General features: G+C 41.1%; 1 protein-coding gene across 1 annotated transcript in view; it reads right to left on the reverse strand.

Annotated features, from left to right (window-relative positions):
• Positions 1-10,755: 10,755 nt before the first annotated feature.
• XPOT (exportin for tRNA) overlaps positions 10,756-24,939 on the reverse strand; it is a 56,961-nt gene continuing 42,777 nt past the window's right edge. The window contains exons 20-25 of the mRNA XM_073651705.1: positions 23,882-23,998; positions 23,690-23,805; positions 21,813-21,860; positions 15,708-15,779; positions 12,246-12,302; positions 10,756-12,149 (exon numbers count right to left, since the gene is read on the reverse strand). Coding sequence (XP_073507806.1) covers positions 12,123-12,149; positions 12,246-12,302; positions 15,708-15,779; positions 21,813-21,860; positions 23,690-23,805; positions 23,882-23,998 — 437 coding nt within the window. The 3' untranslated portion in view covers positions 10,756-12,122. The remainder of the gene's footprint in view (positions 12,150-12,245; positions 12,303-15,707; positions 15,780-21,812; positions 21,861-23,689; positions 23,806-23,881; positions 23,999-24,939) is intronic.

Consider the following 24,939-nt stretch of genomic DNA (forward strand, 5'->3'; position numbering starts at 1 on the left):
CAATAGCTGTCTGTTTAACCTTTACTGGTTATTAAAATTAGGGAGGCCCCACGTCTTTTTAGGTGGTACCCCCTTTTTAATAACCAGTAAAGGCTAAACAGACAGCTGTGAGCTGTTATTAATAGTCTGGGAACCTTTAATGCTATTGGCCCTTTCCCAGAATAATAACACCAGCCCCATCTGTCGGCTTTCCCTCAGCTGGTTAGTAAAAATTTTGGGGATCCCACTGGATTTTTTTTAATTTATTTATTTAATACGCTGACTCCAACTCTCATCAGTGTCGCCTGGCCTCGCAGATTGCAGGGAGACTAGGCGACAATAATGAGAGTAGGATTCAACACCCGGCGCCTGGGAACAGCACTAGATTTACGGCTTTTCCCAGGCGCTGGTATGCGTCACAATGATGACACACGGATGTCATCATTGTGTACGTATTGAGGACCGTGCTGCCGGAAAAAAATGGACATGTCAATGTGTTTTGCACACGAACACACGGTCTGTGTGAATGCACTAACGTGCACAGACCCATTGATTTGAATGGGTCTACGTGTGTAAGTGTCTCCAATATGTGTGAAAATGGTCGCCACACGTACTGGAGATAGTGACATAGGAAAGAGGTCTTACAAGCACAGGGAATATAATATACACTGGTTTATATGGGATATGTGTTAATTCTACTATTATCTATATATATTCCATGTTCATTCCCCACCTAACAAGCACAAGGAATATAATATACACTTGTTTATATGGGATATATTTTCATTCCCCTGTAATCTACATATATTCCATGTTCATTCCATATCTAAAGTGCCCAAGAAACCTATCATACCTCAGCATATTTTTGGATCAATGTTCATGTTCATTCTTTTTATTTATTCCTTTTCTTCATACTTTTTAGTATGTCCCGATTTAAAGAGACAGTGTTGCAGTGTTTACCTCTATGTGCAGCCAAGTAAGCCGATCTACCACAGTTGGTGGTAGAAGTGCGGGCAAGATCCCCAGGAAGCAAGTGTGACGGTTGTGGACAGACTGCATGTCCTGGATGAAGGTGGCTGTGAGCATGGAACAGCAGTCAGACAAAATGAAGGAGCTGATCAAGTACCTGGTCCAAAGCCAGCACCAGCAGCAGCAGCATCGGGAGCAGCAGCAACAGCACCAGGAGCAGCTCCGACAACAGCAGCAGCAGATTGATTTGCTCACAGAGGGGATTCGTAGCACAGCGGTAGCTCCGACCCCAATGTTAGCTGAAGATTTCTCTGTCAGTAAAGCGATGAGCAGAGCCTTGCAGAAGATGATCCCAGGTGACGACATAGAGGCTTTTTTAACCGTTTTTGAAAGGTTCGCCGATAGAGAGAAACTCCCGCCAGAGAAGTGGGCAGAAGTCCTGGCGCCATACTTAACGGGGGAGCTACAAAAGACCTACTATGATTAGGCCTTACAGGACGCAAAAGAATATGAAAAATTTAAAACAAATTTTGGTGCAGGTAGTAAAATGTGAAAATGACATTTACTGATGAATGTATTTTTCATCTTTGAAAGCAATGCAAAAGTGCAAAAACGCATCAAAAACACTATGTGTGAACATAGCCCAAGGTGTGAAGGAGCATTTTTTGTGTGTGTTTTTTTGCCTTATATACAAGTCATTACCTTGGAAAGAATGTCCCTTAACGTTTTTTCCAGGAAAATCCACTTTGGCTTCGTTTTTGTATGTTATATTGTGAGTCCGTAAAAGTAGCATAATACCTCTGACAACATTGTTCACAGCAGTGACCTTGGAGTCAGAGATCCTTCCAGGGGTCTTCCCCATGCTGTTACCATGTCATTTCAGCACTGTTCCCATCGATTTGGGCAATTTTTAAGCCCCCTGCAGACCTCTGGGCAGCCCGCTGGAAAGATGCTCGAGTTTCCCATTGACTTACATTGGGCTGGTTGCTTGGGTCGAGCACCCGAGCATTAAGATTTGCTCGACCCGAGCAACAAGCACCCGAGAATTTTAGTGCTCAATCCTCACTACTGATGACCGATTTTTTTTGCCCAGTGACAGTATAGCTATTGGTCAGCGGACAAGTGTAAATATATTTTTGACACACAAGTAGCAGACTTTAAATGCAGTATAATCTTTTGCAGCTTGCAAAAAAAAAAAAAAAAAAACAAGATTAATACTGCAGTAGATGATCACATCTGATGACCAATTCTTTTGCCCAGTGACAGTATACCGATACTATTGGTCAGCGAATAAGTGTGACTATATTTTTGACACACAAATAGCAGACTTTAAATGCAGTAAAATAGTTTGCAGCTTGCAAAAAAAAAACAAGATTAATATTGCAGTAATATTTGACCACCTGAGATAATGGACATGTTTCTCTGCTTCCACAATACAGCAATGCTACTCAAATCAACCAAATCTGACTGTATGCTGCTAATAAGCAAATGGAACAGTAAAATGGTGGATTATATTGCTTCTCAACAAAATTAGCAGGATTAAGAGCAAAAGGAATATTATCAGCCCTGTTATCTAGGGCTATTGATAAGAGTTCCAGCAGCACAAAGAACGTGCAATGGACGCTATTCTATACTACAACCCCTGGCAAAAATGATGGAATCACCGGCTCGGAGGATGTTCATTCAGTTGTTTAATGTTGTTGAAAAAAAGCAGATCACAGACATGGCACAAAACTAAAGTCATTTCAAATGGCAACTTTAGGGCTTTAGGAAACACGAAAAGAAATCAAGAAAAAAAATGTGGTACACAGTAAGGGTAATTTATTTCAGACCAAGCAGAGGGAAAAAATTATGGAATCACTCAATTCTGAGGAAAAAATTATGGAATCATGAAAAACAAACACAAAAGAGCACTCCAGTACATCACTAGTATTTTGTTGCACCACCTCTGGCTTTAATAACAGCTTGCAGTCTCTGAGGCATGGACTTAATCAGTGACAAACAGTACTCTTCATCAATCTGGCTCCAACTTTCTCTGATTGCTGTTGCCAGATCAGCTTTGCAGGTTGGAGCCTTGTCACGGACCATTTTCTTCAACTTCCGCCAAAGATTTTCAATTGGATTGAGATCCAGACTATTTGCAGGCCATGACATTGACCTTATGTGTCTTCTTTCAAGGAATGTTTTCACAGTTTTTGCTCTATGGCAGAATGCATTATCATCTTGAAAAATGATGTCATCATCCCCAAACATCCTTTCAATCGATGGGATAAGAAAACTGTCCAAAATATCAATGTAAACTTGAACATTTATTGAAGATGTAATGACAGCCATCTCCCCAGTGCCTTTACCTGACATGCAGCCCAATATCATCAATGACTGTGGAAATTTGCATGTTCTCTTCATGCAGTCATCTTTATAAATCTCATTGGATCGGCACCAAACAAAAGTTCCAGCATCATCACCTTGCCCAATGCAGATTCGCGATTCATCACTGAATGACTTTCATCCAGTCATCCACAGTCCACGATTGCTTTTCCTTAGCCCATTGTAACCTTGTTTTTTTTCTGTTTAGGTGGTAATGATGGCTTATGTTTAGCTTTTCTGTATCTAAATCCCATTTCCTTTAGGCGGTCTCTTACAGTTCGGTCACAGACATTGACTCCAGTTTCCTTCTATTCATTCCTCATTTGTTTTGTTGTGCATTTCCTGTTTTGGAAACATATTGCTTTAAGTTTCCGGTCTTGACGCTTTGATGTCTTCCTTGGTCTACCAGTATGTTTGCCTTTAACAACCTTCCCATGTTGTTTGTATTTGGTCCAGATTTTAGACACAGCTGACTGAACAACCAACATCTTTTGCAACATTGCGTGATGATTTACCTTCTTTTAAGAGTTTGATAATCCTCTCCTTTGTTTCAATTGACATCTCTCGTGTTGGAGCCATGATTCATGTCAGTCCACTTAGTGCAACAGCTCTCTAAGGTGTGATCACTCCTTTTTTAGATGCAGACTAACGAGCAGATCTAATTTGATGCAGGTGTTAGTTTTGGAAATGAAAATTTACAGGGTGATTCCATAATTTTTTTCCCTCTGCTTGGTCTGAAAAAAATTACCCTTACTGAGTACCACATTTTTAATCTTGATTTCTTTTAGTGTTTCTTAAAGGCCTAAAGTTGCCATTTGAAATGACTTTAGTTTTGCGCTTTTTTTCAACAACATTAAACAACTGAATGCACATCTTCCGAGCCCGGTGATTCCATAATTTTTGCCAGGGGTTGTATATTAGCTCTCTACAAACTGTGCCTAACTAGTGCTATCAGCAGGATTAATATTTTCTTCAGAATGAGCCCTTACAAGGACTGTTAGAGTAGATTTCTAATAGTGGTTTGGAATCTCTGTTTAAAATAGCCATCAATTCTCCCCCTCGCTCAGCTGCAGTTATCCCTACTCTGTGTCTTTGACCGGTAGACTGTGACGAGCATAGGGTCCCGGGTCTTATATAGACACAATGACGCTATGAGATCAGCCAATTACTGTAATGCCACAACCAACATGGCTGCAGCATTACAGTGACTGTCACACAATCCATGCATAGTAATTGGCTGCCTAAAATGCGCCCAATATGCGGGGCCTCGAGCTTCCGCCCAAGCATTTCAAAATTACTCACCGAGCATCTCGAGCACTTTGATGCTCGGGCGAGCAACGAATAGTGGGAAGTATGCTCGCTCATCACTAGCTAGAATACAAAATAGTATATAAATAAATTGATAATATATTATAAATAAATAGCTGATGAAAAAATCACCCTGTGATAGTGGGTGTGTGTATTAAACTACAGTGATAAGAATTAATGTGGATATGCCAAAGCACATGGTTTTACATAATTGGACATAATTTCACATAAAACCTCAAAAATGGGCAGGACAAAAATTTTGGCACTTTCAACTTCATATTTGGTTGTATACCCTTTGGAATAAATAACTGCAATAATCATCCATAAGCTTCTTACACCTCTCAATTGGAATTTTGGACTGCTCTTCTTTTGCAAAGTGCTTCAGGTCTCATATTTGAAGGCGCTTTCTCCCAACAGCAATTTTAAGATATCTCCCCGTGTTCAATGGGATTTAAATTCAGACTCATTGCTGGCCACTTCAGAACTCTCCATCGTTTTCTTTACATCCATGTCTGGGTGCTTCTTGATGTATGTTTGGGGTCATTGTCCTGCTGGAAGACCCATGACCTAGGATGCAAACCCAGCTTTATGACACTGGGCATTACATTGCAACCCAAAATCCTTTGGTAATTTTCAGATTTCATGATGCCTTGCACACAGTCAAGGCACTCAATGCCAGTGGTGGAGTTGACTCTAGGGGCCCATACTACTACCTTTGTGTATATTGGTCTGTCTTATAAATGAACTGTTCCTCACACACAGCTTAACAACTATGAAGGTAGAAAATGTGTTAAAATAATAAAGGCAATAAAGAGCAGATAAATAGCAGATATAATAATAAATAATAATAATAAATTCCTCACTGGGAAACATCACAGAAAGATGCACTCGGCCAATCACTGGATGTAGCCATCCAGAAAAATATAACCATGTCAAAGTGTGCTAGAGACACTCTAAAATAGATAATGGAACATTAACACAGTAAGAAGTTCTATGTGGACCAGTATATTGTGGGTATAATGTAGCAATCCTTCATGGTTATCTAGCTTTATATATACAGGTTATATTTTTCTATGTTAATCAGGATATTGTTCAGAGTACTACGGATTTAATGTATTAATCATTTATGGTTATCTAGTTCTGAATATACACTCCTCTACCTTTGCATTTTTGTGTTTTGGAGGAAAATAATTAGCCCTAACATGGGCTTATTGATGGATTATACAGCATTTGTGAACTGTTTTTAAATGTGTGATTCCTTATTGCTTAATAAAACTCTATATATTACTGCATTAATTATTTAATGGTAATCCCGATCATTTCTATACACACTGTCTTTTTCTTTTACCAAATAGGCTGATCCGGGGACTGCATTGATCTGTCAAAAGAGGCTAGGAGTGTGTTCTGTAGAGGCCTTGACCAAAACTGAGCAAACGGCACTGTCTCGAACGTCGCCACCATCTTTCCTAGGACCTTCATGGAAAACCGAAGGGAATGCCTGTCCAATCGTTTCAAAGTTCTGATGGAAGACTGAAGAGAAGCTCTTCTCCACTGGAAGAAACACCGATGTCTGAACGGTGTCCAACACCATTCCCAGAAACCGTAGATGCTGTGTTGGAAATAAAATGGACTTTGGAGCGATTCAGTTGGATTGTCAACTGGACAGAGTCTGAAGAATGATCAGTAGGCTCTCTAGATTTTGCACAAAGGAAGGTGCGGTGACAAGAAGATCATCCAGATAAGGGAAAACAATTATCCCCCTGGAATAGTAGCAGTGCCATAACTGAGGCCAAGATCTTCGTGAATAATCGGGATCTTGCTTGACAGCAAAGCGAAGAAATCGCTGACGGGCTGGAAAAATTGTCACGTGCAAATAGGCATCTCGAATATCTACCAAAGAAATTCCTGCGGCTTCCATGGATTCGACCACTGAATGGAGCCAACCTATTTGTTCAGCAGCCTTATATCTAAGATAGGCCACACTGAGCTGTCGTCCTTGGAGATAACTAATAGGATTAAATAAAACACCTTGAAGTGCAATGAAGTGGCAAGGCCTACAATGACCCCCTGCCTTAACCAGGGAAGCTATCGCCTGGTCGAAATCGACCCTTATGCTGGGAGACCCAGGAGGGCGAGAGCAAAAAAACAATCCTGAGAGAGTGCACTGCTCTATTCTGTAACCCGAAGAGATGACCTCCCTGACCCAAAGATCACTGATTGCCTCCAAAAAGGAGGAGGCAGCCACACACCCAGGAAGAATCCCTGAGTGGGGGCTGCCTTCCTGCTGCCTCTGGACACGGAGGGCCTGGCCACGGAGGGCCTGGCCACTGATCCAGAAGGGTGTCTGACGGGTTTCACTCTAAAAAGTAGCTCTCCAGGGTTCCTGGGAGACCTTCGGTCTAACCTGCTGACCTGATTCATCCAGTGCAGAAAATTGATGAAAAGGACAGACCTGCAAGGCCCCACCCCTCCGAAAAGGACAGCTGTCCCTGGACTAAGGAAGCCGGGTTCTTCTGCTGCCTGTTTCTTCCAAAATGATTTTATCTAGCCTCTTCTCTAATAAGCTAGACCTCTGGAGTGGTAGTCCCATCAGATTTCTTTGAAGCTAGGTTTGCCCTCCACACCTTGACTCACAGCATGCAGCGAATTGCAACTCAATTATTTGCCATAGCACTCCACCGCATCGAAGGATGCTAAACAGAGATACTTCCCTGCCTGTGGAATCTGATTAGTGATCTCGGCTAATTCCAGATCCTGGGAACACGCCAACACGCTGTCACAAATGCTTATCCCATACTGTTAATGCCTTGGAAACCCAAGTGGCAGAAAAGGGTGGGCAAAGGGCAGAACCTGCTGCCTTAAAAACTGACCTTACCACAGACTATGTCAATTCAAGGGTTCCTGAAGTGCGACAATCGCAACGAGAGATAGAGTGGTCACTTTAGATAAGTGAGACACCGGAGTATCTACCAACGGTAGCTTTGCTCTATATGGCTACGCTTTTGAAAGTTTGTCTGGGTGTTCCCATGCCCTCTGCTAATTCCGCATGGTTAGAAAAAGATCTAGCCATGCGCTTAACCCGCTTAAAAAAACAACCCTATTTTGGTAACAGGAGGGGGCGGTGCAGCGGTCACTCCCAGAGAGGAGTCTACAGCTAACACTGTCCACCTTTTCCCTCAACTTGCCCATCTGATATGGATCTGGGAAGGATTGTGTACTAGAACTGGATTCTGAGCACCAAGGATAGTGCATTCCCTTGGCAATGGAAAACGGAATCTGGGAGCCTCCCCTGTGAAGATAACCAGAACGAGGAGGTAACTCGTGGGCTGCCTGGACCGCTTTTGTGACCGACTCACTGACAGCGGCGATTGGAGCTCCTGGAGCAGAAGTGGTCACCGGCAATCGGTCCACAAACGAGAAATCAGTGTTTGAATTGATATGCAAATGAGGCTGAAGGACTATGGTACATCTGAAGCCACTTGTCACTCCAGATCTATTTCCCGCCCAGTGATGCCGCCTCCTCCTGCTGTTTGAAGTCACATAGCATAGCGGCTGTGAGACAAGCAGAAAGAGGCAGCGATAGGTAGGGAATAGAGCTGGAGTGACAGAGGCTTCAGATTTACAGCCACTTTTGCATATTAATTCAAATACTGATTTCTTCGCAGCAGAAGAACAGACTGGCCATGTAAAGATATTTCTAGACTTGTCTTCGAAACAGCTACACATGCACATAGTTGAGGGAGGCAATCCTCATGACATATTCCCTTTTAAAGGTGTGCAGGCCCTATCTTTTGTTCTACACACTGGGGCTGTGGCCCCCGCCAAGGCTCAGCACCCTTATCTACACATCCTTACAAGACAAGTATTTAATTGCGAGCTGTGTGCCTGGTTTTCTTCCACTTTTCCATTCAGATGAGATCTGGTTTGGTACAGAGAGGTAGGACATTATCGATCAGGACCATCCATATATCGGTACACCTTGACGACTGTGCAAACCAAGCCAAGGTGCCCAATGCATCCATGGTGTGGCCAAATACTTCAGTGCACCTTTCCCTCTACTTGTTTTCCATCCATCTTTTTCTGATTCTTGTAAAGACAGATTTTGGAGAAACATGGGAAACAAGTCGGTAGGAAGATGCACTACATGCCTATGCTAGATTTGAAGGCATTTTGTGCCAAGAGACTCCCTTTAATGAACCACAGCAACTCAGCCACAAAGTAGCTCATCACGTAAAGTCACAACGTAGAGGTGCATAGTGTAGAAAAGTCATTAAAGCTTTGCGGACTCAAACACTGCAATGTCAAATCCTCCTCTGACATTAATATCACTTCACAACGTGCACTGGGAACTTCATGGCATGTGTTTCCAGGGCCAAGTCGCTACATGCAAGCCTTACATCACCTAGCACAATGCTGAGCATCAGATGGAGACGTTTAAAGCAGCCGCCACTAGGCTCTGAGGTAGTAGAAACATGTTCTGTTGAATGACTATTTACTCACCAGGCTTGTGGACAAGCGAGTTTGGCAAATGTCAAGAGAATTATACTTGCCTAAATGCAATGTGCCAACTGTAAAGTTTAAGGTAGAAATGATAATACTATTGATTTGTTTTTCAGCGGTTGCCCAAGCCCATTAAGCCAAAATGTTTGGACAACTATGCTTTCAACTTTGTGGCAAGTTTAGAGAAGACCATTGTTTTTTCCAGCAGGACCCAGAAGCTGATAAAGCTGCAAAAATGAATGAGGGAATGTGTGAGACAGGAATACAGCCCCATATTAATACCTAGGGATTTAGAATATCTCCTATAGGTTTAAATGTCCCAATACTTTTGTCCATATATTATTCAGTTACATAAGACATATTTGGAATCCACTCTTTGCAAGGTATGCTTGTACTGAAATGCATAGTCAACAGTACTTTACAATAGATCTGAGCAAAAAGGACCATGGTTCAGAAGCCACGGCAGTCGGCTGTGGCTGCCAGACCAGAGCCCTGCAAACCTCCTTTTATGTGCCGACTTTTTTTTCTTTGGCTTGTGTGTAGTTGGAAAAGAAAAAAGTATCAAAACCTGTTAGATGTATACAAAAACGACAACTTTTTGCAATATGACCAGTGAATTAGGTGATGGAAGTGACTTACTCTCCTGTTTGGGCTCTATGCATAACAAAGCCATGACTGCTATGACTTCCATTCTTTTTACCTTAATGGGCTTCCATAAGGATTCAGTATTTTTTGTGCACGGCATAAGGCACTATTTTTACTGCCAAAAATAATGAAAATGACAATTTAAAACACTGGTTAAAGCTTTGAAGGCAAATGTGAGCAAAACTTTAGCTGCTTAAAGTATGTATATTCAAACACATTGTGATCTGCTTCAAGTTTTTTTTGGGTCACATTTGATTTAAAGGTGTTTAAAGTAATAAATCATTTTATATCACTATTATTTTTAGCTCTTGACAAACTGCAGTTGTAATAAAGTACTGTTATAACACTTCAAGGAGGAAAAATAAGAGATTAGACAAGATTTGACTACATAAAATTTATTGTTTCCTTTTATAAAAAGTTTATAGATTCAGCTCCTATAAATGTTGACATTCCAAGAAGCAATGCATTCAATATCGAGACGCCATCTCTGGAATTAATTATAAATACTGTTGTGGATTGCATTTCTGGCTTATTTCCATTGTAAGCTTTTTTCATGTCATCAAAATTTAAGACTGCATTGTGCAAACCAATACATTAACATTTAGGGTATATGCACAGTTATTTTTTGAGCTTTTGTAGCAGAAAATCCCCAAATCTTTCTCAAAATTCCTCAAAGACTTGGGAGTTCCTGCTCAGTATCCACTCCAAAAACTCAGCAAAAAGACTCAGTGAGCACATATCCTCAAGAGTAAGGGGTTCAGTTTTCTACCAAAAAAAAAAATTAAAGTTGTCATGACTATCTACAAAGTTCACTATTTTTGCTTTACTCCTCCACAACATACATCAGGAGATCAAAACTTAAAAGATTAAAGCCTTCGCTTACAGCAATTAAAAAATAAATTTACAGAGATCTCCTGACTAGTTATTTTTTATTATTTTTTATACAGTCCTGGTTTTGAAATTCCAAAATGAAAATATTACATTGAATTTATCAGGCTCAATTCATACTTGCTTTATTATTTCAGAAAAAAAGAAAAAACAACACAGAAGATCAGTGAATGGATTTCAGGGTTGTGAAATCTTAAAGGGAATCTGTCAGCAGGTTTTTGCTACCTCATCTGAGAACAGCATGATATAGGCAAAGAGAAGCTGAATTCAACGATGTAACACTTAGTTTACTGGGTGCAGTTGCTCTCACACAGTTTTTAGATTTAGAAATGCAGCAGAGCTGAGAAAGCTAACTCCGCCCACACTAGGCTCTCCATGTACAAAGTCCACAGACAGTGAGGTGGCTATCACAGGAGGGGGCATGTCTGACCAGGAGGCACATGCTGCTGTGCTGTGTCCAGCAATGATAAGCTCCTGGTGCTAAAACAATCATTGCAAGCAAACAAAAACACACAGCTTGATAAGAGAGGCATCACTGAAATCTGTGTTTTAACCCCACAGCATGCTGTCTTCAGAATACATAGCAAACACTTGCTGATGGATTTCCTTTAATGCAGTATAGAATGTATCAGTTTTTATCAGATGTCAGCTGCTCCATACTCTTTTTAATGTTCCTTAAATGGTTATTCCCATCTTAGCTGGGGAAAAATTGCAACCTGCTTGTAAAAATAAGCAACTATGCAATTCACCTATTAAAATGTGGCCCAGTTCTCCTGCTGGCTCTACTTCTATTTTAATGTTTACAGCTACTGTCAAGGAGATCAACTACTGCTGTTGTCTAGCTAGTCCACTTCTCATTCTCGATCTTAGCCAGTCTCACTGCCACTGCTCTTCTAATGCTGTAGAGGTAAAGCTGCCTCGTACCACAGCATTGAAGTGCGCAGAGTTCAGACCAGAAGTGCAACAATGCCACTGGTCCGAACTATGAACCAGTACCCCCCATCATGGCGAGTCAGAAGTCTGTGGGGAGCAGTGCACTCCTGAACAAAGATGAAAAACCCATTAAATATATATTCACTGGGGTCAATATAGGAAGAAAAAAAAATTGATGTTAATTTGATTCCAGTTTATAAACTGGTTTCCAGTTTAAAACAAAACATGAAAACTGGGTAAAAAGCAAGTACAAACACAAGCTTATTTTAAATGGAGCAATTTTCCCAAAAAAAAAAAAAAAAAAAAAAAAAGATTATTTGCTCCCCTTGGAGCATGTTTCTACCATGTAAGAGACATGAATAAGACAGATAAGATGTGTCTGTAGCTCCTATGGTTAATTAACTTATATGATCGGATGCAGCTTCTGTATAGAACACCAGTTTATAGGCATGTACAAAATTAGCAATCTACATAAATTAATAACTGGAGTTCCTGAGTACGATGTCAGAAGCATGGGAATTCCAGTATATTCCTCAGGGTTTTGCTCTTTGAAAAAAAATCTGGAAGGAAAAAAATAAATAAAGAAATGAGCCAAAATAGGTCACACCTTATTGTCTTAATACTTATCAGTTCTATCTATTAAAGAACAAGAGTACCTTTAGATAATTCTTAAATACTTTAGCATCAGGTTGTTGAAGTGCTTGACAAAATTCCTGAAAAAGAAAAAAACAAATTAAATATACACTGAAAAAATCTTGTACTTGTCTGAGGAATTTGCACCATCTTAGTGCATGTGTTTTTTTACTCTCCCAGAGGAGAATTACAGCTTTAAAAGTCTCCTCACCGTGACATGCTTAACATGTCACTCTCCGCAAGGAGAAATGTTACCCTTTGGACACTGGTCTGACGTCTCTCACCCAGCCAAACCAGAACTCACACTTCACACTGACGAGGTGCAGTACCCCGAAACACAGTGTCTGCAAATTGAGTTTTTGGTTCTGGCTTATATCCTAAGTTATGTGATAAGGCTCGTTAAAGGGTAACTATTGACTTTTAGGATTGCTACTTCCTGTAGGTGCACTAGAGCAGGGTTCCCCAACTCCAGTCCTCAAGGCCCACCAACAGGTCATGTTTTCAGGATTTCCTTAGTATTGCACAGGTGATGGAATTATTGCCTGTGCTGATGATGGAATTATCACCTGTGCAATACTAAGGAAATCCTGAAAACATGACCTGTTGGTGGGCCTTGAGGACTGGAGTTGGGGAACCCTGCACTAGAGCACTAGAGTTCTAGTCCTCTTCCTCTCTGAGGAGACAATTTGCATATTTCCCAGAGGAACATTGCGGCTTTAAAAGTTTCCTCACCATGACATGCTTAACATATCACTCTCCGCAAGGAGAGATGTTACCCCTTGGATATTACACTCTCGTGAAATTGGAAGCATACTACGGTAGGGATAATAGTCACAGCCAGTGGGAAGTGTTCTATATCTATACAACACTATTATGGCAGTGTACCTGGGCTCTATTATGAAGAAAATCATCAACATGGAAAGAAAAAAAACATGTCATTACCAGACTAATATGCCTTACCTACATTCCGACTAGATGGGTGCCGCCTCGCTCAATACAAGTGTATTGAGCAAGGCTGGATTGTGGCCAAGAGTATGCATATTGCATACTTGCGGGTACATGATGGCCGTTCCCGGCGCTGACACCGTGGCCGGCGTTCATAGAAGATCGTGATTTTTGCTATACACAGCAGAGCTGAAGCCCTGCTGTGTATAGCACATGCGATTGGAAGATCGCAGCTTCAAGTCTCTAAAGGGGACTATTGAAGACAGTAAAAAGTGAAAGAAAAAAAAATGAAAAAAAAAAAAAAAATACCCACAAAAGTTCAAATCACCCCTTTGCCTTATTAAAAATAAAACCATTAAAAGAAAATAAAAAAACACACATTTGGTATCGCTGCGTTCAGAAGTGTCCGATCTATAAGAATATAAAGTAAATTAATCTGATCGATAAACGGCGTAACGAAAATAAAAAAAGCCAGAATTACATTTTTTTGTCGCTGAAACACTGCAATAAGAGGTGATCAAAACATTGTATCTACCCCAAAATAGTATCAATAAAAATGTCAGATCAATCCGCAAAAAATAAGCCATCACCCAGCCTCAGATCCCGAAAAATGGAAATGCTATGGGGTCTTGGAAAATCGCGAAAAAAACACAAACTTTTCTTTCATTCAAATTCCAGATTTTTTTTTTTCCACCACTTAAATTAAAAAAAAACAAAAAAACATATACATGTTTGGTATCTGCATACTCGTACTGATGTGGAGAATCATATTGCCAGATCATTTTTTTTTACATATAGTGAACATGGTAAATAAAAAAAATAATTGTGGAATTGCATTTTTTTTGCAATGTCACCGCACTTGGAATTTTTTCCCGGTTTCCAGTACTTTATATGGTAAAATCAATGGAGTCATTCAAAAGTACAATTCGTCCAGCAAAAAACAAACCCTCATACGGCCATATTGATGTAAAAATAAAAAAAAGTTATGGCTCTTTGGAGGAGGGGAGGGAAAAACTAAAAACTGAAAACTGTCTGGGGGGTAGAAGGGGCTAAGGGGTTCTCCGGTCACAAAATACTGATGACTAAGCAGCAGCTGCGAAAACCTTAAAAAGCTGGGTACTGCAGAATGACATTGGGTATTGTTGCAGCCAACAGTGTACAGTACAGCTGTGTGATACTGCAGAACAGATTCTAGTCAAAATAAAAGCTGTCCTGCTGTACCTTAACAGTGGCCGCTACACACTGAATAGGGCTGCTGAGTGCAGCTCAGTTCAGTGCATGTCACCAGGGCTTATAACAGCTGATCAGTGAACACCTGATCTGATATCAATAATAACTAGTGTTGAGCGAGTATGTTCTGTCCGAGTATGCTCGGGCCGAGCTCAGAGTATTTATAGCTGCTCGGTGATAAGGTTAAATCGCTCCCGTGTGCATGATTTGCAACTGTTTGACAGCTTTATTACATGTGAGGAATGTGTAAGAAATAGACATTCCGCACATGTAATAAAGCTGCCAAACAGTCGCAAATCATGCACACGGGAGAAATTTAACCTCATCACCGAGCAGCTATAAATACTCGGAGCTCGGCCCGAGCATACTCGTTGAAAAGGGTTAACAGAACATACTCACTCAACACTAATAATAACCTATTACTATCTAGTAACTGGACAATCCTTTTAATACAATGCATGGTTATACGAAGGGGCCAACCCTGTCCTTTACTTGATATATAAATATATATGTTACCAAGTAGAATCATGCACTGATGTAAATTGTATGTCAAGTATATTGAAAATGTATCAACTTTAAAGGAGTTCTCTGGGCAAAAAGAAAAGTTCCCCAGGGCACAAACTTAAAACATTTACTGCAAAATAGGATTAAATACAAAAACTTTAGATTGCACCATGATAAATGTGGCATATTCATCGCATATGAAATGTCCTTCTTTAAAAATTTCTCAATGTCCATAAATTTCCAGCGTCTAAAGAGGGGGCAAGATGCAGGTTCTGAGTGATATGACCACTACCTCTGAACGCTGAAAATTCGTGGAATTTTGAAATAAGTTTTCATATGTAGTGAATTTATAATGGTGGAATCTAATGTTGTTGCAATGAAAGATATTTTGCAGTAAAGGTTTTTAAAAGGTAAACAGTAAAAAATTGTGTCATGTGTAATTTTTTTTATGACTGCTTGTTAAATACAAGAATGAGGAGAGCCTGTATTTGCTCATTACTATATTTCAGTGTCGAATCAAAATACATTTCCTTACTACTTTTCTGGAATTGAGCAGCGCGCCATCAGGATACTGTCTGACATGCTGGTCAAGTCACCCAACCGCTGCAGCCAATCACAGGTTGCAGTGGTCTTGCTGCTGGTGGAATGATGAATGTCTCCTCTTCCTTTATTAATGCAAGAAGGTGATTATCACTTAGTTTTTTTTGTTTTGTTTTTTTAAAACATTTTCATTACATTAATTACATTAAATTAATTTGAATCGCTTATTTGTAAAATAGCTAGATAAAGAAGAAAATAGAACTTACCTGGATAATTTCTGGTGCTACCTGCAAAGAAGGCAGATATTCTTGTTGCAGATATTGAATACATTCAGGTCCCTAGAGTATTAAAATAAATTAGAACATGTAACATTTACTGCATACCTCAAAATACATGATATCTCTAAAGCTGGCTATAGACATTTGTAGCCCCTTCACAATGGAAATCATGCTTACTGCTTTTCGAAACTGGAAGTTCTCCTGCAGTTCCTTTAGAAAAGCCAGCAACCAGTGGGAACCAGCCACACCCATTTCCAGTCCGAAAAAGTCGTCTTCATGGAAGAATTGTGGCCAAAAATTCAACAAGGAAACGAGGAAAAGCAACTTAACTATGCACAAAAACATAGGAACTGGTTTATAGAGTAATGGCTCTGGACTGATGATAAATTTCCATCGGTGATGGAATAGGTTTGGACACGTGGAACTGCTACCTCTCCCTTCATTCTATATCTAGATGTAATGGCCATGTAAACAGGGAGGGGAAAAAAGGGATGCCTGAAACTTTACCCATTTATAAACTTCAAAGTGGTTGTAAGGCTATGTGCCCACGATTCGGACGAGCAGTGCTTTGGACGCAGCATATTTTTGCTACATCCAAAACGCAGCATTCTATTGAACGCAGGTAAATCCGCATGTGTTCACTGAACCATGCGGATTTACCGCATTCAATACATTCTAATGTCAAATTTCTGTTGTGGAGACTAGCGATTCTGCAAGAGAAATTGACATGCTACGGTCCTGAAAGACACGCTGCATGTCAAGTGTCCACGGGTGATCCACAGTCTCCGATGCACACAGTGGACATGAGATTTCTAGAAATCCCATCCACTATGCTGCAACATCTGGCCTCTGCGGGTTTGATGTTGCATAAAATACACAGTGTCAAACCCGCAGCATTTCCTGATCGTGGGCACATACCCTTAATGGATGCAACTTTGCAATTCACCTCTTATTAAAAGTCCTCTATGTTCAAGAAAATAGGGAATTTTAATACCATAGTATACAGCTTGTGCCTAAGGTTCCAGCTTGGCCAGAAACCTAGGTAAGGAGCATGTGTGGCGTGAGAAGACGCTATACTTTTCAAACAGTTTGCTTGGCTTTGCAGCATTGGAGAAGCTCCAGCCAGTTTCAGAGGCAATGGTTCCTTAGCTAGCAGCTCAGGTGAGAGCAGTTTGCATCACAAGTGCAACCATGCTGCTGGTAGGAACTGACAATGTATAAAGCACACTACCACCGGGGATCAGGAGTGGTGCACTCCAGAAGATACACCTTGATAAAAAAAACCTTTCAAGATATACTCAATATCAACAAATCTGTGTATATAAAAACAAATCAAATTAGCACACAAAAAATCTCTAGCACAGAAATGAAACAAAAAACAAAAACACGGGAACAAGGTACAAGAATACGGATAAAAGAAATTTTAAAAAAACGTATATACTCGAGTACAAGCAGAGTTTTTCAGCACATTTTTTGTGCTGAAAAAGCCCCCCTCGGCTTATACTCAAGTATATACTCTGGTATATAGAAATTCCGGTGGTGGATAGTGGTGGTGGGTGGGGTTGCGGGGCACACGCAGTAGCCGCTGCTGCAGCTACCACGTGTCCCCGGTGCTAAAGGGAAATGAATATTCACTCTTCTCCACTCCCATGGGTGTGGAGAAGAATGAATGTTCATTCTCTTTAGTAGAGGGCACAGAGGATCGCTGAGCCGCCGCTCCTACTGACAGTGCCCGCTACTAAAGAGAATGCATATTCACTCTTCTCCACGCACATAGTCCCGGCGTGGACAGGAGTGAATATGCCGGCAGCTCACATCAGCATCTGAGGGCGCATGGCAGTGAAACCATGTGCTGCTCAGATGTTGACATGAGCTGCTGCAGCAAAGCAGGACGCAGCGCTTGAGCAGAGGTGAGGAGGGAAGACGAGTATAAGTGTTTATTTTTTTTTGTGTGTGTGCAGTGATGGGGGTGCCATACATACCAAGATTGGGGATGAGGGGGCCATGCATATCAGGATTGGGGATGAGGGGTGCCATGCATACCAGGGATTGGGGATGAGGGGTGCCATGCATACCAGGGATTGGGGATGAGGGGTGCCATGCATACCAGGGATTAGGGATGAGGGGTGCCATGCATACCAGGATTGGGGATGAGGGGTGCCATGCATAACAGGGATTGGGGATGAGGGGTGCCATGCATACCAGGGATTGGGGATGAGGGGTGCCATGCATACCAGGGATTGGAGAGGAGGGTGCCATGCATACCAGGATTGGAGAGGAGGGTGCCATACATACCAGGATTGGAGAGGAGGGTGCCATACATACCAGGATTTGGGATGAGGGAGCAATGCATACCAGGATAGGGAAATTTACCAGTAGCTGCTGCATGCCCCACCCTAGGCTTATGCTCGAGTCAATAAGTTTTCCCAGTTTTTTTGTGGTAAAATTAGGTACCTCGGCTTATACTCTGGTCATTTTATACTCGAGTATATACGGTACATCATATTACAATATTAAAAACATGTGGCATTCAAAAACAATTTTATGCAGGCAGCCACCCTCGTGCCTGACACACGTCTTGCATTTACTGCAATGTCTCCAGCCCTGCTTGCATAGGAGGGGTCTCTTGAGGCACTGCATGCATTCATTTCCTCTAGGTGTCCTTTACACAGTTATGATTTATGTTAATGTGGATACTTGTATAAGTCCCATTACTAGCTTTTTTTGGGGACCTCAAGTCTTGTGTGTTTAATTTTATTACCCATATATACATCATTCTTTTAGGATGGTAGCATATACTCCACCTATTACAGTCCTGTTAATATATATATATATATATATACACACACACACAGTGCCTACAAGTAGTATTCACCCCCCTGCAGATTTAGCTGGTTGACACATGCGCAATTAACTTGGCATTGTGACATTTGTACTGTAGATCAGCCTGGAAGTGGGAAATGCACTGCAGCAAATTTTGTTTTTGTTTTTTTTTTTGTTTGTTTTTTTAAAAACGTTAAAAGTTAATTCAGAGTGTCATTTATTATTCAACCCCTCAAACCACAAGAATTCTGTTTGGTCCCCCTAAAGTATTAAGAAGTAGTTCAGGCACCAAGAATAATGAGCTTCACATGTGTGGATTAAAGATCTCTTTTGCCAGCCTTTTCTGACTATTTAAGACCCTCCCCAAACTTGTGAACAGCACTCAGACATGGTCAACATGGGAAAGACAAAGGAGCATTCCAAGGCCATCAGAGACAAGATCGTGGAGGGTCACAAGGCTGGCAAGGGGTACAAAACCATTTCCAAGGAGTTGGGCCTACCTGTCTCCACTGTTGGGAGCATCATCCGTAAGTGGAAGGCTTATGGAACTACTGTTAGCCTTCCACGGCCAGGACAGCCTTTGAAAGTGTCCTCCCGTGCCGAGGCCAGGCTTGTCCGAAGAGTCAAGGCTAACCCAAGGACAACAAGGAAGGAGCTCCGGGAAGATCTCATGGCAGTGGGGACATTGGTTTCAGTCAATACCATAAGTAAAATACTCCACCGCAATTGTCTCCGTTCCAGACGAGCCCGTAAGGTACCTTTACTTTCAAAGCGTCATGTCAAGGCTCGTCTACAGTTTGCTCATGATCACTTGGAGGACTCTGAGACAGACTGGTTCAAGGTTCTATGGTCTGATGAGACCAAGATCGAGATCTTTGGTGCCAACCACACACGTGACGTTTGGAGACTGGATGGCACTGCATACGACCCCAAGAATACCATCCCTACAGTCAAGCATGGTGGTGGCAGCATCATGCTGTGGGGCTGTTTCTCTGCCAAGGGGCCTGGCCATCTGGTCCGCATCCATGGGAAGATGGATAGCACGGCCTACCTGGAGATTTTGGCCAAGAACCTCCGCTCCTCCATCAAGGATCTTAAGATGGGTCGTAATTTCATCTTCCAACAAGACAACGACCCAAAGCACACAGCCAAGAAAACCAAGGCCTGGTTCAAGAGGGAAAAAGTCAAGGTGTTGGAGTGGCCTAGTCAGTCTCCTGACCTTAACAAAATTGAAAACTTGTGGAAGGAGCTCAAGAATAAAGTCCACATGAGACACCCAAAGAACCTAGATAACTTGGAGAAGATCTGCATGGAGGAGTGGGCCAAGATAACTCCACAGACCTGTGCCGGCCTGATCAGGTCTTATAAAAGACGATTATTAGCTGTAATTGCAAACAAGGGTTATTCCACAAAATATTAAACATAGGGGTTGTATAATAATTGACCCACACTTTTATGTTTAAAATTTAATAAAATTCAACTGAGCAACATAACTTTTTGGTTTGTAAGATTTATGCTTCTGTTCATAAAACCTACTCTCGTTTGCAGTTTGAAGGCTCTAACTTATTTGCATCTTATCAAACCAGCTAAATCTGCAGGGGGTTGAATACTACTTGTAGGCACTGATATACATATATATAAAAAAAAAGCAGAAAATCTGTGTGTGGTAGCCCGTTGAATACAAAACCACATTTTTAACCTAATTTGAGTGAAATTTTGCACGGTCCGTCTTTAACACCAGACTAAAAATACTGCAAACATTAAAACTCAAAATCTCCCCCCTTCACAAGATTTGGCCCCCCAAACATGAGGCTGTATAGCGGGGATATATATTCTAGCATAAGATACGCCACAGATCTTCCTGAATTTAACAAGCTGTGCCGTAACACCTCTGTCTTAATGAATCAGGCAAGCCACGAATTGGCGTATGCCTTCATTTGTGAATGCCACAAATATTACTCCAGTTAAAGACGGGAGTAAGATTTGTGGGTTTAAGAACACCACCGGACGTCATGAATTTGATGAGTGGGGGGGAACTATGCCCTCCTGCCGCCTTAGCTCTGCCCAATGTCAGAGCTGGGCGATTTTGGAGTGAAACTCCAACTCTCGCAAAATTTCTGCGCAGCCTCGTGTTACACAAAAATGTTGCACCTTTTCAAATCTTTGATGACTCGGGGTCCAAAAGTTATTTATACTAGGGTTTCATTATATTGTATAATACATAGCTCAGTTGCTGCATAAGTTATTCCTGTCCACCAGTGATGAACACACTCATCCTTACCAAAAAATAGTGAAGTACTGTGTTTTCCAGAACCTAAATCACAGAACTACATTACAGTCGGCAAAAGGCCCCATTCACCTTTCTTTCCTTTTAAAATGCACTATATGTCAAATCAGTAGCTGATAAAAGAAAAGCTACTTCCTAAAAAGCGGATGTACATGAAAATCAAACCAGCTAAATCTGCAGGGGGTTGAATACTACTTGTAGGCACTGATATATATATATATATATATATATATATATATATATATATATTTCGGACTTCCATATAGGCTTTTAATACTGTATCATACCTCTGAATAATACAGGGCACGCAAGCTTTTTTTTTTTTTTTTTAAGAAAAGAAAAAGAAAAGAGCCCCACCTTTATCCATCAGTTATTCCAATTTCAGCAGTATCTGCAGCCCTTGGATGCAGATACTGTTGAATACAATGGTTGAATAGGGTGACATCGTCTGTCTCTTCCACCATTCACCCTGTGCGTCAGACTCAGGGCGATGACATCACTAGATTACACCTGCCTAAAACAATCATTACTTGTGGTGGGCCATCATAGTGTATACAGGGAGGGGAAAGGCACCGGGAAACCATAATACTGTACATGAGGGGAGGATGCAGTGGTGGCAATCATACTGTACGTGGGGTTATGGGAAAGGAGGGTAGAAGAGGCTGCAGCATTGTGGGGGCCATCAAGCCGTGTGTGTGTGAAAATTGTATGGGAGAAACCACTTCTGGGTATGTGTGTGGGGAGCGTTTATCATACTATATGAGAGCTATATAAAAGGGATATCAATCAGTAAGAGCACCAAGGGGCTTTAGTAAGGCCACTATTTCTATGTACATGCTGCAATACATGTCTTTCTGTGTAAGAGCTTGGAGGAATGCCCCTCTTTGACTGAGCTTATTGTACCATGGCGACACTGAATATGAAAAAATATATATAAATATATTACGTATTTTCAAACTGTGTAAAATAGACCTCAAGCTCACCCTTTTCAGATATATGGTTTTCATCGTAACAGCGCACTCTGACAAAGCCTATATAAAAAAAACAACAAAAAAAAAAAAACCACAAAACAGATTATACTACAGTACATAAAAGATTTTGCAATCTGATAAATACTACATTTGATGGAGAAAACAACTAATAACCTGAACTAAATCTTACTGTTTCCCCACAGGCATGGCTTGAGTGGTAAGGAATCAAGAGATTTTTTACTCTAATTTGTCCCCTTAGGGGACTTCAACCTGCAATTATCTTGCATATTGCATATATAGCATAAAGCCACGTCTCCTATGAAACTCGGCTACACAGGAGTACCAAGGTGGCATCTACAGCGGCCTTCGGGGAGCAGCTGAGTGCCAGCACATGTAACCGGGCCATTTAAACGCCCAACAGCAGCATGCAGAGCTCAGCTCTAGGTGCAGCTGTTACGGCTCAGATGTCAGATTTTCTCACATCCAAGAAAAACAGACCAATAAGTTTGATCAGGGTGTGGTCTGAGTGACCTCAGCTTTTCTCAGAGAAAAAAAATGTTTCTCCACCTTCTTCTATGTGACAGTCTGTGAAAATCAGACCTCACTCAGATGTCATCTGAGTGCGTTCTGATTTCTTCACAGACCCATAGACTTGTATTGCTGATTTTTAAGCGAATCCTCAGATCAAAATAGGACAAGTCTTTGTTTTTTTTGTTTATAAACAGACCACGTGGTTTTAAGAATGAGATCGGACAGCTGATCGATGGTGGGGTATCACACCACCACTGATGGGATACTGATTACCTATACCAAGGAAACCTTTGGAACCCAAATTAAAGGGGTTTTAAGCTACCATTTGACCCCTTTCATAGGTTTTAAATATTCCTAACAATCAGTTTCTATTATACTTTTAATACCCGAGCTGCTTTTGTGAGCACATCTGTGTGAGTCATATATTCTTCTGTTGTCATGCAGGCTCAGCTACTTCCGATCTGGGAACCGGAAGTAATGAGAAGAGCACGTCATTGGTGGGGACGGGGTTACCTTTAAATGAGCGACATCAGTTTGAGCACGCATGTTCAGATCATAGACTTCACTCTTCTCCCCTACTTTGATCTTGCTGATGCTTTGGAGTGCCATCCATTCAGTTGACAAGTGCTGCTTGCTATTAGAAAACATCAGAGTGCTTTTCAGCTGAAATGGTTGATGCTTCAATGCATCGGAAGTATCCAAGCAATAGAGGTGAATGAAGACTGATCTGACTGCCGATGCATTGGAGAGCTGACCCTTCAGCTCAAAAATCCTGCGATGTGCTGCCTGTCATTAAAAAAGGATATCACAGGGCTTGTCAGTTGAATGACCAGTGCTCCAAAGCATCAACAGTTAGTCTGTACCATGCATGACCAATCTTGGTTCCTCCTGATGCTTTGAAGTGCCAGCTCCTCCTGCTGAAAAGTGCTGTGATATGCTTTTTAATAACAAGCAGTGCTTGTCAGCTGAAGGGCAGGCACTCCAAAGCTTTGGCAGGAGCTCCCAAGCAGGGAAGAAGAGTGAAGTCTGACCTGAGGATGCGTGCTTGGACTGGTGTCACACATTGAAAGGTAGCCCTGGCCCCACCAACGACATTCTCTGGTTCCCTAATTGGACATAGCAGTGTATTAATTTGGCATAACTCTGATATTTGTGGTACCCCTCTGCAAACTAGGGCCCATTTAGAGAATGTTCACTTTAGAACCACCATTATTGTCCTTAACCAGTTTTTGCACTCATATGCATATAGTGTCCCCTAGTCCTCGCTTTTGTTGGACAGTACTCCAAGAAGAAACATGCAGTGTCATTACTGTGGCATCTTTACTAAACATGGCTGGCCTCCATTAGTCATAACTTACCAATATGGTTTGGGCATCTGCAAGATCAAATGTAGGCTTCATTGGAGCAAGGAAGCAAGCAGGGACAATGTGCTTGTAGACAAAATCTGCAAATCCAACCAATCCGTCTTTGCCACCTACAGAAGACAAAGTGCTTTCTTGAATACTTCAACACAATGAAACAAAATTCAACCGTCAAGTCCAAGATCTTACCCCAAAGCTCAACCAGCTTGGAAAGGATGATGAAACAGGTCTTTTGAGCAATAGGATCTGGGTATTCTACAGCCCCTTGAATTACTGTGAATAAAACACGTTCCACATTCTCAGCACCTGTACACAAAAGGTAAAGGAAAGGGTTAAGATAAAAAAGGTTTCTCTTCTGGTGTAAATGGACCACACCTAACAGTAAAGTCAGATTGTACAAGCACCTGACACATTAAATATAGCGGATTACCTGCAGAAGTAATGATCACATCTTATCTAGACAGATAAAGGGAAATAGTGAACTGACGAAGGTAAATAGAAGAAAAAAAAAAAGTATAAAAGCGACTGCCAGATTACTAAAACGTGCCCATGTACAGGATATTTCTGCTGCTTGAATCTGATCCAACTGAAAACCATCCCATCCAACTCCATCATATACAGAATGTGAGGCCAAGTAGTCACGTTTTCAACATGGAGAGGAAAAAGCCATTTCCAGACAGCTCTGATGGCAGTAGGAATAGTATTCTATATCTATTGAAATATCTATATATGAATATAGATAAAACCTAAAAATAGACACAAAATGAACATATACCCGGCTGTAACTAAAAAGCAATGATGCAAATAAATAACAGGGTACTTCGTTAACACTTTTTTTATTTTTATCAAAAAGTATAAAATCCATCCCACCAGCGCCAAGGTGTAACTAACTGAGATGGTCCTAACCTCTACTAGATCCAAGGGTGCTCAAAATTTAGCATTAGCACATTTCCCTTATTGTAATTTTAAGAATGTAAAAAAGTGACACTAATAATCATCATAAGAAATAATCATGGCATGCACTACTTTGATTTTTGATCATACTTGCCCATTGTAAGACAATGGGTGCGTAAAACAAGGATCACACATGGGTTACCAACCATGTTCGTCATGGATTTTTTTTCACAGATCCATTACAATTAAATTGATCTAAATGTTTGACCCTGATAAAATAAAAAAAGCTTATACTCCTGTGCCGTTCAAGTGGTGTGGTTGCTGTGAACACAAGAGCCAGGCGCCCAATCAGC

This window comes from Phyllobates terribilis, unplaced genomic scaffold (genome assembly GCF_046119375.1).
Source record: "Phyllobates terribilis strain yellow unplaced genomic scaffold, ASM4611937v1 Scaffold_11__3_contigs__length_659146591, whole genome shotgun sequence".
In the NCBI taxonomy this organism is placed as follows: Eukaryota; Metazoa; Chordata; class Amphibia; order Anura; family Dendrobatidae; genus Phyllobates; species Phyllobates terribilis.